Here is a 15,099-nt window from a genome sequence, read left to right as displayed (position 1 = left end):
AATTCTATGAACGTCGATAAAATTGAGGTTTATCAAACACTTAATGATTTGAACCATGAATTCATAGATTTAAAATTCTATTTCATTTCAAATTCCTGAATTTCATGTGACTAAACAGGCTTAAAACCATTGCTTAGGTAAGCCAAATTCACAAAGATAATTTGTTTGGATAAAGTTACCCTTAGTTAACACACAACTGCACATCAATCGAGAAGCTTTAACTTTTCTTTAATAATCAGTTCAATTGATGGCAGATTTTTCGATTTTCCCTTGGTTTTTTATATTTATGTCACAACAAAATAAAGAGAAATCTAGATTTTATATTTTACGACACTATGAAAATTAAATATGGAAATTAAACATAGCGTATCTAAGCTGCCACGTGGCAATTATGGAGAGGACGTTATAGCACCGGGTGCGTGGTGATTTCTTGATCCCCCGAATGGATATTAGAGTTCAGAACTTGAAAATATCTTCTATAGATCGGATCATTCGGATGGTTTTCTCACAGAAAATTATTAAATATTAATAATTTGGACGGGATTCTCTACCTATTTATTTACTCCTCAAGTTTTGGGCAGCAGTTCTGTAAGCTTTGTGTTCTTATCATCTTTCACTTAAATTCTCGAAGAAGTTGTACTAAGTCAAGCAAGGTTTCCCGGGTTTGGTTAGAGATGGAGAATCGATTGGATAGGAGAATAAATTTGATAATGGGTCACTTTGCCAGCACCGAGAATTCATCATCCAATTCTGTTTTCTCCTCTGTAAGCCTCCTGCTTTACACTTCTCTGTTTCCTTTGTCCCTGTATAATGTGTTTGTTTGTTCTTCTGAATATAACTAGCACATATGAAGTTGGGTTCTTAGATTCCTTCCTGGGGTCTTTGGTTTTCTGAATTTGGGAAACCTCCTATCCTGAAGAAACAGTTGACAAGGAGAAGCCCAACTTGCTAATCTTGAAATATCAAATATTGTTCTTTTCAATTTGAGTTGTTCAAATTGGCTATAAGAATCAATTGAAGCGTCAATTGATTACGTAAACCCAGTTGAATCTACTCAAATTCTTGTCAGGTTCAGCCATCCTTACCCCTTTGATGTTTTATTTTTTCTTGCTGCAGAACTGCAGTAGCAGTGTAAATTCTGTGATCCGAAGATGTGATAACAGAGTCCTTTTCGCACGGCAAGGATCCGTATCTCAAGCTTGTTTCATGAGACCAGTTTCAATGCCACAGGTGCACAAACCTTTCCATTTGATTCTTATTGATGAGTCTGGAAACTAATATCTGCTGCTTTCTGATTTCAATTTTTTGACAGGATAGCTTGGTCAAGTGTGGTGCGTCTCTCAGTTGTCCTGGTTCGGTAAATCAAAACATTTCATATTTTTCTGAACCACCAGCATTTTCTAGACCAGCTAGGAAGGAAAGAAACTCACCAAATAGTGTAGAACAAGATACCAGCAAGAAGCAAGACTGCAAACAAGCTACAACTGATATTCCTTTATTCGCCCGCCCAAGTGTTGGATCGAGTGGACAAAAGCAGGTTTTCTCTAAGGAAATAAGGCATGGTACAAGGCCCAAGGGTATGGGTTTATGTGGACATGAACAACAATGTTGTCATTTTCAAATTGATTTAAGTTTTTCACTTTCTCTCTTAGAATTAGATTTAGTTAAGGTAGAAGATATTTTGGGAGGGGAAGTGTAACTGGGTTTGACGTATTTAATGATAATACCCTGTTTTCCTTTTGGTGTAATATGAAATGCAGGCACTGAACAGTTCCCAAAGATGCATGTTTCAGAGGCTGGTCATAATTATTTTGTTACAATAGAACTTCCTGGAATTAAGATTAACGACATAAGAGTGGAGGTTGATGACCACAAGTAAGATACAGCCTAAGATTTTACTTATTGCTACCCTAAACTGATATATAAAAGGGATTTATATTATTAACAAAGTTGGGAGGTTTTTTTCCATCCTCATCAGTTATGGAGGCTAACTGTTATACATGCTATCAATTTTCTGACAGATTGGTTGTGATGAGTCAATACTCAACTCAACGATGGCGATCTGCAACTGGTTCTGATGATTTCTTCATTGCAAATCATATGAGAGAAGTTTCACAGGAGCCATACCAGGTAGTTTGGCCACTCCCAAACAATGTGAAAAAGGATGGTATATCAGCTGTGTTCTTGTAAGTCTACTTTTTCTTTCTCTTCTGAGTTTTGTATTCTTTTTTCTGGATGTACTTGCTTTAGTTCTTGTTACTTCCATTAGTTTCAGTAGATATGGCAGAACAAGCGCACATGTAGGTGCTACACAAATTCAAATTTTCACATGAGATTTGAAATTTTCTCACATATCATAAGACATTGAACATTTGGAAGTTCAATTTCCCTCTGATATTATTCATATTGATTTCTGAAACCAGCTTGTATGAACTTGCTTTCAATTTATGTAATGCCTAAACAGAAAACTGTGGCTTCTATGACTGCAGGGATGGAATCCTACACATTACACTTCCTAAACTTTGAGAAGACACTGGATACACATGTATACCAGGAGTTCTTAAACAGCATACTACACTCTCATCAGTAAATTTATGTAGTTTCTTGATACCTGTACGCGATCAAACACTATATGATGAGACTAATTAATTTATTTACAAGTTCTTTTAATCTTGGTTACATGCACTGTGCTGATCTTGATGGTATTTGTAGAGCTATATATCTTTGAGGCTCTGGATGCAAGTAAAGGGAAACGAAAAACCTTCATTTTCGACTTTCAAATCAAAGGAATTAATTAGATACTAATGGATGAAGAGAGATCAGTGTTTGCAGGCTCCAAAAGGTTTTGAAATCTTCTCTGGAAACAAAAACAATTTATCCCAAGTTTGAGCTTTTCTGGTTGAAAATTGAAAAGGTATCCATTGGTATGTCAAGAAATTTCTTACCAAACAATGGCATATTAAGGACATGTTTGGTAACGGTCCAAGGTACAATTTTTTTTTTTGTGTTCTTTTGCTCTTAAAATGTTGAAAAACGTCAAAATGGTTTTGTAAAATGGGTTATTTTTTCCATTTTTGAGAAAGGAATCATCCAATTTTCCTGTCTAAGAAAGTTTTTGGAAAAATAACTTTGACTTGTTTTGTTGTCCTAAAAACAAAGCACATCAAAATTACATAAAAAATGGGCACTCAACTGAATTTTCATTCATGCACAACTTCTAATTCTTTTGTGTTTTCATAAGATTTTAAAAAAAAAAGTTTCTTATCATCTCAAATGTTCTCAACAAAAATTTTACCAAACACTCAAAATTGTGCTTAGATCACCGTTCTTTGATAAAAACATAAATATAATTCTTGCAAAATTTGTTCTACTTAAAAAAGACAATTGCCAAATGTGCTTTAAGAGAATCAAATTTGAAACAACAATTTTAAGATTTTTATGACTATATTAACTGATTCAACCCCTAAATCCCCGTTTAAAATGTTCCTAACCAAAGGGATAAAATTCTTGCACAGTACCAACAAGATCTTTCACCGAGTCAACAACCGGTTTGGTTCTTGGTAAGAATCAGTTGGCATGGCATGGTGCATGCCTCACAGGAGTCTATGACTTTCAACCATGTTTGATCATAAAAACAGTTTTGTGGCTCTTATGTTCAAAGTCTCAGAGACTCAGAGACTCAGAAGGTGTGAAATTACTGCTTTTGCATAAATTCTCATTGATCCATGCAAGTGCTGGGCAGGAACTACACGCCCAGATAGGGAAGGGATCTTAAACGAGGTAGCTAAGCTTCCACCAGCGACTGAGAGTCTTAAAAGGTCATAAAATTTCTAACACAGCTAGTGAGCTAGACGTTTCAATGGCTTCCACATTTAGGGCGTCAAATCTTTTGGCTGTTATTCTCGTCTTTCTACTTCTTTCGGCTTTCTGTGCTTCTTCGTCTTCTTCTTCCTCACTCAGAGTCGGCGATCGAGAGATTTCAGGGGGTTCGTCACGGAATCTGCTAGGGTTCAAGAAAAACATCAAGATGGTTCCCAATTGCACTGAAAAGTCCACGAAATCTGAATGCTTGCAGGGCTCCAAATGTCGATGGTGCCAAAGCGATGCTATCGACGACATGTGTTTCACCACATCTGAGGCTTGGAGGTTACCTCCACAGATCTTCTCTTGTGAGTGAAGTCCAGTTTTTTCCTTCTATACATTTTAATGTTGTAAAATGGCACTTGGTTTCATTGAGTTTGGATATAGGGGCTGTGATGTGAATTTATTTGAGAGATCTGATCCCCTTCCTTATCTTCTTTGCTTGAATGGAAACTCAATCCACTCAGGAAATGGACATTTTCTGCTTTTTCCTTTTTCTTTCCATAGCTCTTTTTTGTGGTGGAAGAGTGGTTGAGTTCATGTGATGTAGCTTTAAGACAAACGAAATTCTATGGTTTTGATTTGGTGGATATTGTCATCAATTGAGTCTCTTTCTCCTTGTAATTCAATTGCATTAGGTATTTTGCTAATTACAGATTTCAATTTTCGACTATGGCTTTGCATCGTGGGATTATCAATTCCTCTACCAATATTGCATTATTATGTGGGAAAATAGAAACACGAGGAGTTAGTAGTCAAAATATAGTGGAATTGCAGTTCAATTTGGGAATTACTATATATAGAGAAAAGGATTGTGGCAAGAGATGTGGCCATTGAGAAACCACAAAAGAATAACAGTTCGGAGAACAGACTTAGAACACTAAACTTCTCTTAGACTGTTGGGTGTCTATTGAGCACAAATTCCTGGATTTCTTAGTAGTTGATGTCTCATTTATCTCCCCTGCCCAAAATTGCTGCTTTATAGAGCTTTTCAATCAAGTCACTTAGCTTGGAATTTATATTTAGTGTTTCAAGAAACTTTCCCATATCACCTACTATATGATGCATCCATGCCTGGACCTTTGTCTAGGTCTGGGACCTGCACAAAAGCACTGCTAGATTTAATTAGTATGCTCATTTCCTCAATGGAGAGAAAATGCATTATTTGCCTTCTGTCAGACTCACTTCAGTTGTATTATATCTAAGAGATGCATGTTCTTTAAGTGCAGCTATAAGTGAAAAAGATCATTACATAATTCACAAGGTTCCCCAGTGTAGTAGGGGCTAGGGAAGTAAGATCAGATATACGCAGTCTTAACCTTGTTTCTTGAGGCTATTTCCAAGACTTAAACCCATGACCAAGTGTGGAGCAAGTGAGCACTTGACCACGCACCAAGCTTGACTTTCGAAGTGTAGCTGTAATTTCATCGTTAGTTTTATGGTGAGGGCTCCCTGCTTTATCTACTCTGTTCTGGTCAATTGCTGGTCTTGGCATATGGGATCAAAGAGTATCTCTTGTAAAGTGCTTCAGATCAATTATGGTGATCTAATTTTTGGGTTTTTCTCATGTTTCAGTTTGTTTGCTGACTCAAACATAACATTACATATTTATATTCACTTAAAATCCAAGCATGAAGCCTATACAAGCTTCATTTAGCCTTTGCATAAGAGATGCAGTAAAGAAGCTACATCATTATAGTATGAATGTCTAATTGGCTTGCATCTGCAAAATTATTCTTTTCCAGAAACAGTGCAGCATTTGGCTGGATTATTCTGTTCAGGATAGAAGTCATACATCCAAATGATTAGGAGATGGAAAAATCAGCAAGTTATGTCAAAACTAAGCATATGAAAAAGTGAGGACTTGTGTTGATACATGGTTTGGTGTTCCATATAATCTTTTCCACTGTAAAGTTTATGCATTCCAAATGATTTCGAATGGATATGCTGCCATAACGGCCTAGTTCCAAATGCTTCAGCCTGGCTGGTCTGCCTAAGAATAAGATAATGTGGGCAGAACTTGTGGGTGAGATTATATTGAATTCGCTAGCTTAGACTAACCTGAATAAAATCTTGAAATTTTGAGTTGAATTGCATGGATGGTTGGGGCTTTGATCAGGAGAGATGCTAATGACGAGCTAACAAAACTTGCTACGGTGTATATATATTACATCTGTTGCATAATTCTGATCCGTGATTTTACTGGGTTTTATCTCACAAAGTGATTTCATATCCGGTGGCAGATGGTGTTCCCAAAACATACATCCTGGTTTGCTGTAGCTGTAGTAGTTCCTTGTCTTGTGCAGTCCAATATGGTCGACCCTGTTAAATCTGATAATGTTTGGGAGCGCATTAGATCTGCCACAGATATGAAGTCGAAAGGTTTTAGACTTTAGTCATTGCACTGAAGATCTTCATTGGTTATGCAAGTGGACGTAAATGGAGAAAATCTTGCACTTAGGTTTAAGCTCCCAAATGTTACATATTCTAATTCCTGAACAGAGGGCTTAACAGAGGAAGATAAGGGAATCGAAGAACCACAGAAATCTTCTCATCTTCTCATCCTATTCCTTTTTTTTCCATTTTCCCCTTTTTTCTCTATTCTGTTTCTTTTGGAAATCAGGTTTCCAAACCGTATTCCCCAAATTTGGGATTTTTATAGTTGGGGGGGGGAGATAAGGTGGGCGGTCCGTGATGGGAATGGCGAGGGGGGGGGGGGGGAGATGAGAGTAAATTATTATTTTTATGATAAGGAAAGAAACTTCTTAAAATTGATGATGCCAAATTATATGACAAATAAATAAAAACCTGACGAAAGTATAAATTCCTTAAAATTGATAACATCAAATTAAAAAATAAATAACAAAACTAAAAAATAACACTAAACTAAAATGTAAATATAAAAAAAAAAATAAAAAAAATAAAGAGCTATCAAATTAAGGTTAATTTTTTCTAATTATTAAGATAATAAAATAATTTAATATATAGTATAAATAAATAGAATAAAACCAAAATAATTTTAAAATAAATAAAAATGACCACATCATTATTTCACTAACGAAATTTAATGGTAAAAATTAAAATATCGGGTAAAGTCGAAGATAAATAACCATCATAAAAGAAAGCAGTTTAAGCTGTGGTTAGACCAAATAGTAGATTTACTAGTAGTAAGTAGTTAACGTACAAACGGGATTCCTCAAAAGGGGGGGGGCATATGTCCCATTAAAAGTGAACAAAATCTGAGACTTTCTTCTGTACAAAAGCTTGTCCCAAAGATCAAGCTTTCTAAATCTCGGGCATCCTGTTATCCCCCAATTTCACTCTCATTTTTTAGGCACAGTGGCTCTTTTAGTGCTTTGATTGGCGAAGCAACAATGGATATCCCAAAAGTTGACAAACAGCCACACACCACAGGTATCATCTGGATAATAGTTCTCATATTCCACACATAATGAATGCTGAGAAACTTGATTCATGCACCTAATTTTGTTGATCTCAGCCGCAGAGGTTATAAACAATAAGATTTTAATACGATACTGGTTATACGATCTCTACTGTTCCAGCATATAGACTACAGAAATCCAGTCATCTAACACATAAGATTGTTTCCAGATCAATTATTGTAGAGTCTATATGGGTTATTATGCATTAAGAAAACTAAAATTAGCAAAAACTAGATTGTCATCAATCCTGCCGCAGAGAAAAACATGCAAAAACCTTGAAAAACAATGAACCTGCACCATATATTGAACCATGCAGCCAGATTTAAGTTGAACACCAAATCCATCCCTGCACACGGGTATGGGGCTTAGCCAAACGTTCCAACTCAATACTAGAAACCAAAAGTTAATTGAGCCCTTATGTAACATCAAGTCTCCCAAGTATCCACACTTTATATACGGAAGTCAGCTGCTTAAGAGATTTTCCAACCTTGGACATAACTATGGAACACAACTCAGCAGGAACCCACAAAAACAAACTTTAGTTGTCAAAGGTCAGGAACCACTCATTATCCTTTACCAATATCTTGACTTAGTGAAGAATCAATATCTTCACGAGCAAGGATAGAATAACAACAGGATAAAAAGAACATACCCCAAATGCATGTACTTTTCAATTGTATTAGCTTGGCTGCAGACTAGGTCTCTAATGAATGTGGCATCTAATGGAATCTGCTAAATAACTAGGTTTCACACTACTTGCACACATATGCCACACACTTACTTTCATTCTACAATGACTAGGAAGCCTAGCCAAATACCTAAAACCCACAATGGTTCGGACTCAAGTAAATAATACTACAAATTATCTGGGACTTTCCCATAATTCATGTACTTTTAACATAAAATTTCCTGTCAGTTCAAATGGCTAGGGACAAGATCAACCAAAAAAAATGTACGCAAATCATAATCATATCAACAAATGTTGCTCACTTGGGTTCACTCCAACTAAAAGGCTAACTCAATGCATTAAAATAAAAAAGGTTGACATGATCAAAAGGCCAGAAACAATCAAATAAATCAATTTCCCCAACCATAATCAACAACAAAAGATAATTGAAGAAGGCTGACAAGAAATAAACCTAGAATACTCCACAATGCATAGAAAATCCACCTTAAGCAAACAATTTAGATGATCGTATATACTATCAGCTACACATCAGCACCATCAACAATGTATAGGCTGGGAATGTCATTCTCCCTGGGGAGAACATAAACATGTAAACCTCAGATAGAGAAACTAAGAAGCAACATCAATTCTACAGAAAAGTTACAATCCATTCACAGATGAATTAGTTTATCTCATGCACCACTATGTTATGTTTAGAAACTAAATGAAACATAGCTTGGAAATCTTTATTCATGGATAAACAGAAAATCGGAAAGAACAGGTAGTACCACTAGGCAAGAAAATCACAACAGCCAGGAATGAAAAAGCAACTAAAACTCCATTACGAGAGAAAACTCAAATGTTCAATGTGCGCCATTTCAGTAACTCAAATTAAACAAAACAAATCTCAGCTGCAAAATTGAAATTTAATCGTTTACTTAAGTACATTGACCTTCTCGCTACAGAATTAAAACAAATTCTGAAATACTAGAACGAAAAACTCATCACGGGCGGACAGGATTTGGAGCCCCAGGTGCACGCGGACCTCCCCCCTGTCCAGGCTTATTCATATCATCCTGAAAATTTAAATCAATGAAGCAAAAATAAGCATAACCCACAAAGCATGAATCATCAAACCATCATCTAATTTAAAAAACGAAATGTATAAACACGGCAACAAGATCAACACATACCCTGCGTCTGAAACGCTGAGGAGGCTCACGTTTGCGGCGATCGGTGCGGGACCTCACACGAACCACGTGAGAATGGATAGCACAGGAGACACAGTATTGCATCTTGGCGTAGAGCTTGGGGAGCGTGTAGCCTTGACATTAAAAAACAGAGAAGCATAATTAATGTTTTCCACAAGGAAAACCCAAAACAAACTGGAAGAGGAAGATCATTCTAATGACTCTGAATAGGTAAATTACCATCGTAAACGCAAGCTTCCTGAACATCACGAACTGCAGCCTGTTCTACGATGTTTCGAACAAGGAATCGCTTGATTGCCTTATCCTATCGGATACGGAAGAGAAAAATCAACAAAAATCTACATAAATTGAATACAAAACCACCGAAGTACCACGAAAATTAAGGATTCAATGAGAAAAAAAAAGAAAAAAAAAAGGACCTTGGGACAGCATTTGCCGCAGTTGGAGCAGCGGATGAAGTTGACATGGCCCCTGCCATGCTTATTTCGTCCCCCGTTTCTCCTCTTGAACGTCTGCGTTCAGCATTATTAAGAGTTAGAGCAAAAGAATACAATGATTCAAAACAAAGGGGAAATTTTGTGAATTGTGATGAAGAAGATCGATTCATACCATTGCAGATGGAGCCCAGAAAGATTAGATCTCTTGCCCTCAGCAGCGAAGTCTGGCAGAGGAAATTTCTCGGGCTGGGATGAATGAAAAATAGGGCAAATAATCATGCGGTTGAAGAGGTATTGTTAAGAACTAGGGTTTTGGATTTGCGAGTGAGGTGAGAGTCTGCTATGCCCAATGACGATGTTACCCTCCTCCATCTCAAATCTGGGCCTGGAATCGATATTCTCTGGCCCAAGGCCCATTGGATTAGGTCTATCAACGTGTTGGCACTAGAAGGGTTGGGCTAGCCCAAGGCCCCAGTACAGCAGTAAATGGTATAATTATCATCAACGCCAACCTCAGTTCCCCTCTTAGGCTCTTTTTGGTATCAATTATCATTGTCAATTATGAGAAATTTTCATTATTTTAAATTGTTTGGCATCTATTCTGAATTTTATTTTTATTTAAAATAATAGAAAAACCTCCAAAATCCATAATGAACTTTTTGTCCATTATGGATTGTGATGAAAATTTCATTATCTTCATTTGTGTAAGTTTACTTAAAGTTCTATAAGTAAGATGAGGGTAAAATAGTCAATACACATTTTTTTATAACAATCATATTTTTTCCTTCTTTTCTCACTTGTTTACTATCATTTTTAACAATTTTTTATTTTGAAACCAAACTTATTTTTCATTTCATAATTTATTTTCGATAAAATTCACCAAACCATTTTTCATTCTTGACCAATAATGAACTATTGTACTTATTTATTTTAAATAAGCATAATAGAGAATGAGAATTGATACCAAAAAGAGCCTTAGAAATGGAGTCTGGTATCTGATCTTGCTTGGGTTCAGCGTCATTCAACAAGACATTGTGGGCCATTGGATTGAGATCTCAATTGAGATTTTGATCTCGACCGTTGAGAAACGAATTGTTGAGATCAAAATGTTGACCGAGATGTGCGATCCATGGCCTAACATCACGCTAAATGTGCTGAACCGAAGCAAAATCCGTCCGGATCACCTCTCTTCTTGATGCTTTCTCACCATACATATTGTGTGGGACTCACCTCTAGGAGATATAATTAGGTGTGGATCCCACATAAATATGTGTAGTGAAAAAATGTTAAGGAAGTAGTATGTGTTCCCCAAACGAGGCATATTATAACACCTTCCCTTGTTTAATAAAATAAAATTTTATGTTAGGGTCCTTTAACAAGGTCTAAAATTACGTCTCATGGGTGTTAATGTTAAATGGAAAAATTTATGGTATAATTCATTTGGTAGTAAACATAACTCTTTTTACTTCTTTTTCCCCCTTTCATTCTTTAGTGTTTAGGCTCTGCAATTTAATGAATATTTGACTTCAAGGAGGGACCAGTACCCATCAATGACCTTCTCTGTTTCTTCAGGTTGGTTTGCTGATGATAATGCTTAATTTGATTCAAACGGAGAGCAAGTCGGGTTTCCAATGAAACAAGCCCCATGGATATATAAATATTTCAAATTCTGAGACCATGCACCCATCATTCGAAATGCAACTTTTTCTCAGTTTGAATCAAATTAAGCATTATTATCAGGTGATCTGAATAAGCAGAGAAGGTCGTTTGTGGGTACTGGTCCCTCCTTGAAGTCAATATACATTAAATTGCAGAGCTTAAACATTAAAAAATGAAAGAAAGGAGAAGTGTCTATTATGAAAAGAAGAGCTGGAAGAAGAATACCTATTTGATGCATTCACCAAGTCAAATACCAATAAAGAACTAGTGTATGGTAGTATGGCTGTTTTGGTTAAATGGGTTTGAGTCGTTAAAAGATAGGGTTTGAAACCATGATTTTTTTTTCTTCTCTTTTTTATGAGAAGATGGGATTTAGAATTTTTATTTTTTGATGAAACTGAGGCTTTTGGAAGTTGAAAAGCTGTATAGGAGTAATGGTGAAAAAAATATCTATTGTCTTAAGCAAATATTTGAATAATGTATTGCTCTAAACGACTTTAATTTGATGGCAGGTTTTTTTTTTGTGTATGTGTTGAAAAACTGTTTTACTTTGTCACAGCACATTATTTCAACTCAGCTAAACATGAAAATGCATGGAAATAGGAAAAACAATTTCTTACCTAAAAACAGGACAAAAAGCATTATCATATCATCACTTATCATATCTAGATGCATTTGTATTTGTATTTGTGTTGCAAAATTAAATTGCTAACTAATTTAAGTTTAACAAGAAGGAAAAAGAAATAGACCTGAAAATTTTGGACAACAGAAATGCTGTAAGTCTGTTACTCATCACATTCCAACAATAATGATCCATTGATCCCAAAGAAAAGAATTTCTGAAGGAAAAGACAATTAAAGGGAAGACTGATGATCCCTAAATGAGAAAAGTTCTAAAAGTAACGTAAGTCTCTAGGATTTCTGATTGGCCGTAGCATAAGGGAGATAATTCTTGATGGCATCTCTCATGTCATCAAAACAATCCGAGAATTCGAAGAACCTGATCACCCGTTTAAGCTCTTCATCTTGAAGATCATTGGTGAAGGGTCGCACAGGGAGTGCATTCTCAGGTTGGAAAATGTAGGCATTTGGGTTATCATCCACAATCACAACCCTACTCAGATCTCTTCCCATCTTCGACAAATCCTTCACGAACTTCCCCGCTGTTTCCTTGCAAGAATCCCTGTAGAGTCGATGAGAGATCAAACCCTTGGGATCAATCTTATCGAGCACCAAAGAAGCATACTCCTTTAATCCCGCCGTGAACACTACAATTTCGAACTTCTCTCCTATGGCTTCCAATAGCTCCTCCACCCCTGGACGCTTCAACACGTAGAAATCCATGAGTTCTCCATCGATCCTTGGATGGACCAAGAAATCGTACTTCTCCGGCGGTGGCCCTGATTTGGAATGAATCAGAGTCTCATCAAGATCCAGAAAGACAGTTTTTTTCTTGGGACACATCAAAACTGGGAGGAGCCCAGTACTGTGAAACAGAGATCGGGAGATCTGATTCTTTTCGATCTCTGTTATTGTTGTTGCTGCTACATCTTCGTCTTTGATTTTACATTTCTTCAAGAGTTGGAAGCCTCTCTTTCTGTCAATTGGGGTGCTAATCTTGGCTAATTTGGAGAAGAGCTTCAAGAGGCGGCGTTGACATGAGAAAAATGATCTGTTGATGGAAGTTACGACGATGGAGGAGGCGTTGGAGAGGTTCTTCAGGGGCGACTTCTTTCTGCGGCGATTCCGACGTTCTTTAACGGATTTAATGGGAGTTCTGTTGATCGCTTTGGACACCATTGCTTCTTCTCCTGATCTCCTCTCCTGTTGTTATTGTTAATGATTAGGGTTTCTTTCTCCTACAAGGAAGAAATGAAATCTGGAGAGAGAGAGAGAAGAAGAAGAGTAAGATGAAGTCGCCTGCTTTGGTCAGGAGAAACGGTAGTTTGTACTCTGGGTGTGAGAATGGACGGTGAAGATTGTGATTGAAGGGGATCTCAACGGTCACTAGTGGTTCGGAAGTTTGAACTTTGGTTCGGTGCAACGGTCCTAAAATTCCTAATTAAGTGGTTTTGTTTTCTTCCAGATAGGATCCATCTGGAATTGCCCGTTTCTATACTTTCCAGTTGAAAATGATAACCGTTTAATAGAAATCTATTTTCTGTGGAATGTCTTTTTTATTTTGATTTTTTGATAATATTTCCATGAATTTGATGGTGAGGAAAATATAATGTTTTCCAAAAAAATTTCATTGTTGTATATTTATGTTCCTACCAAAAATATGGAAGATTGGTACTTTGTTAGGGCCTGTATGAATCTAGATATTCCAAATCTCTGTGTTCATAATGATAAATTTAACACCCGTTTGGTTTGTGAATTCCTGAGTTAGGATTTTGTTTGAGAGAGAATTCTTCCACACTCAGATTAGTGAGTAGGAGATGTGATGTATATTAATATTATATGAATTACAATTCAAATATTTGAATTGAACTACAATTTGTTTACAATCAAACTTTACAATTTGCGGATACTTTAATTATAACTCAAACTCTTATTGATTGGTTGGAGATAAGATCAAGGATAGAGATAGTTACGGTAGATTTGAATTTGAATTTGTATTTAGAGACTTATCCTTTACACCCTGTATTCATGAAATTTTTTTTACACAAACGTGAATCTGTATATTTTTGGCCAAAAAAAAGAATCTGTATATTTATGAGAATCAGGTGAAATCTTGAATTTCACTCCTACTATAAAAGTGCTAAACAGTTTTACAAAATCATGATGAATTTACAAATTTCATTCCACAGATTCAGGTTAGCCAAATAGTTAATTTTATGAACCATGAGTCCATAGATTTGAAATTTCTAGACTCAAGTAACCAAAGAGGCCCTAATCACAAAAATTGGTATATACACATGTGAATGGACAACAAAAATATCAAGAAATCTGGTTCACCATTGGAGGTAGTGGGGGTGGTGAGGTGTTGAAAGTTTACCCCTGATGATCTTTCTGATAAGCTTTTCTGTTTTTAAAAATGAGATTTTAGATAAAGCAATCCCAAATTTCAAAAGAGGCACTCCTCTCCATGATCCTTGTTCTTATTTATTTATTGTCTCATCTCCTCTGTTTTTGGGTTACAGGTATGTAGTTGTCAAATAGGATGAATGAGTTTAGGAGGATTTTTGTTTTTTGTCTCAATTATTATTATTTGAGTATTCTTTTATAATCAAATCATTTTATTCTAACAGGGACTGCATCAAATGATTGAGTTCCAATAATTTTCCTAACTGTATTGAGCCATCTGTCAATTCATCATTTATAATTCTTATTTCCAAAGTTGGAACTATCTTTTTTTCTATGACTTCCCAATATATGGGTGATGGAAAACAAAGTTCTTAAATCAAGCATGGAGTGATGATGAATTATTTTTTATTCTATACGGATCATGAAATACTAAAATATACCCTAGCTAGGTATCCATCTCGTTTGAATCTTGACATGTCTTGATAATAAAAAATACCAATAAACAAATTGATGGGTTTCTTCTCTAAACCATAAGGCAATATCAAGGATCATTTGCTTATTTTTCAGAACTTTTTTTTCGATTAATTTTATTTTCAAAGCTTATCCTGATAAGGGTATCCAATTAGTAGTCATACGGTATCAAATTCTACCTTTCAATCAGTCTTCTAAATTCCAACAGTCATAGCAATGTACATATTAATGCAAGACATGAATGAAGCTAAATAATAATAATAATAGTAACAAAATTTTTCCTATTCCAGAAGAATGAAACGGGAATTGGTGCACAATTTTGCA

General features: G+C 35.9%; 3 protein-coding genes across 3 annotated transcripts; 1 reads left to right on the top strand and 2 right to left on the bottom strand.

Annotated features, from left to right (window-relative positions):
* The first annotated feature begins 508 nt into the window (after window positions 1-508).
* On the top strand, window positions 509-2,663 carry ACD32.1 (alpha-crystallin domain 32.1). Its single transcript, XM_089146437.1, has 6 exons — window positions 509-764; window positions 1,117-1,230; window positions 1,313-1,577; window positions 1,761-1,875; window positions 2,022-2,186; window positions 2,490-2,663. Exons 1-6 carry the CDS (start codon window positions 675-677, stop codon window positions 2,524-2,526), a joined length of 786 nt encoding a protein of 261 aa, XP_089002563.1. The 5' UTR covers window positions 509-674; the 3' UTR covers window positions 2,527-2,663.
* Window positions 2,664-8,682: 6,019 nt separating this feature from the next.
* Window positions 8,683-9,906, bottom strand: LOC149026194 (small ribosomal subunit protein eS26y-like). Its single transcript, XM_089146436.1, has 5 exons — window positions 9,792-9,906; window positions 9,602-9,694; window positions 9,402-9,486; window positions 9,165-9,295; window positions 8,683-9,047 (listed from the first exon to the last, which is right to left on the bottom strand). The coding sequence occupies exons 1-5, from the start codon at window positions 9,792-9,794 to the stop codon at window positions 8,976-8,978; spliced, it is 384 nt and encodes a 127-aa protein (XP_089002562.1). The 5' UTR covers window positions 9,795-9,906; the 3' UTR covers window positions 8,683-8,975.
* Window positions 9,907-11,570: 1,664 nt separating this feature from the next.
* Window positions 11,571-13,211, bottom strand: LOC149026193 (uncharacterized). The gene has a single exon (XM_089143266.1). The coding sequence runs from the start codon at window positions 13,075-13,077 to the stop codon at window positions 12,190-12,192; it is 888 nt and encodes a 295-aa protein (XP_088999392.1). The 5' UTR covers window positions 13,078-13,211; the 3' UTR covers window positions 11,571-12,189.
* Window positions 13,212-15,099: the final 1,888 nt, after the last annotated feature.

The sequence above is a fragment of the Hakea prostrata genome, chromosome 2 (assembly GCF_041222555.1).
Source record: "Hakea prostrata isolate BN-2017 chromosome 2, UWA_Hpros_2, whole genome shotgun sequence".
In the NCBI taxonomy this organism is placed as follows: Eukaryota; Viridiplantae; Streptophyta; class Magnoliopsida; order Proteales; family Proteaceae; genus Hakea; species Hakea prostrata.
The sequence above is the reverse complement of the archived record's forward strand: the minus strand, read 5'-3'. Positions and strand labels throughout refer to the sequence as shown.

Bases quoted from the DNA above. Each gene is read 5' to 3' on its own strand.
- ACD32.1 (XM_089146437.1), top strand. From the start codon at position 675: ATGGAGAATCGATTGGATAGGAGAATAAATTTGATAATGGGTCACTTT. The intron at 1,231-1,312 runs GTGCACAAACCT...ATTTTTTGACAG, and splicing joins GACCAGTTTCAATGCCACAG to GATAGCTTGGTCAAGTGTGG. The intron at 1,578-1,760 runs GTATGGGTTTAT...TATGAAATGCAG, and splicing joins GCATGGTACAAGGCCCAAGG to GCACTGAACAGTTCCCAAAG.
- LOC149026194 (XM_089146436.1), bottom strand. The intron at 9,487-9,601 runs GTCCTTTTTTTT...CGTATCCGATAG, and splicing joins GCGGCAAATGCTGTCCCAAG to GATAAGGCAATCAAGCGATT. The intron at 9,048-9,164 runs GTATGTGTTGAT...TTAAATTTTCAG, and splicing joins CTCAGCGTTTCAGACGCAGG to GATGATATGAATAAGCCTGG.
- LOC149026193 (XM_089143266.1), bottom strand. From the start codon at position 13,077: ATGGTGTCCAAAGCGATCAACAGAACTCCCATTAAATCCGTTAAAGAA.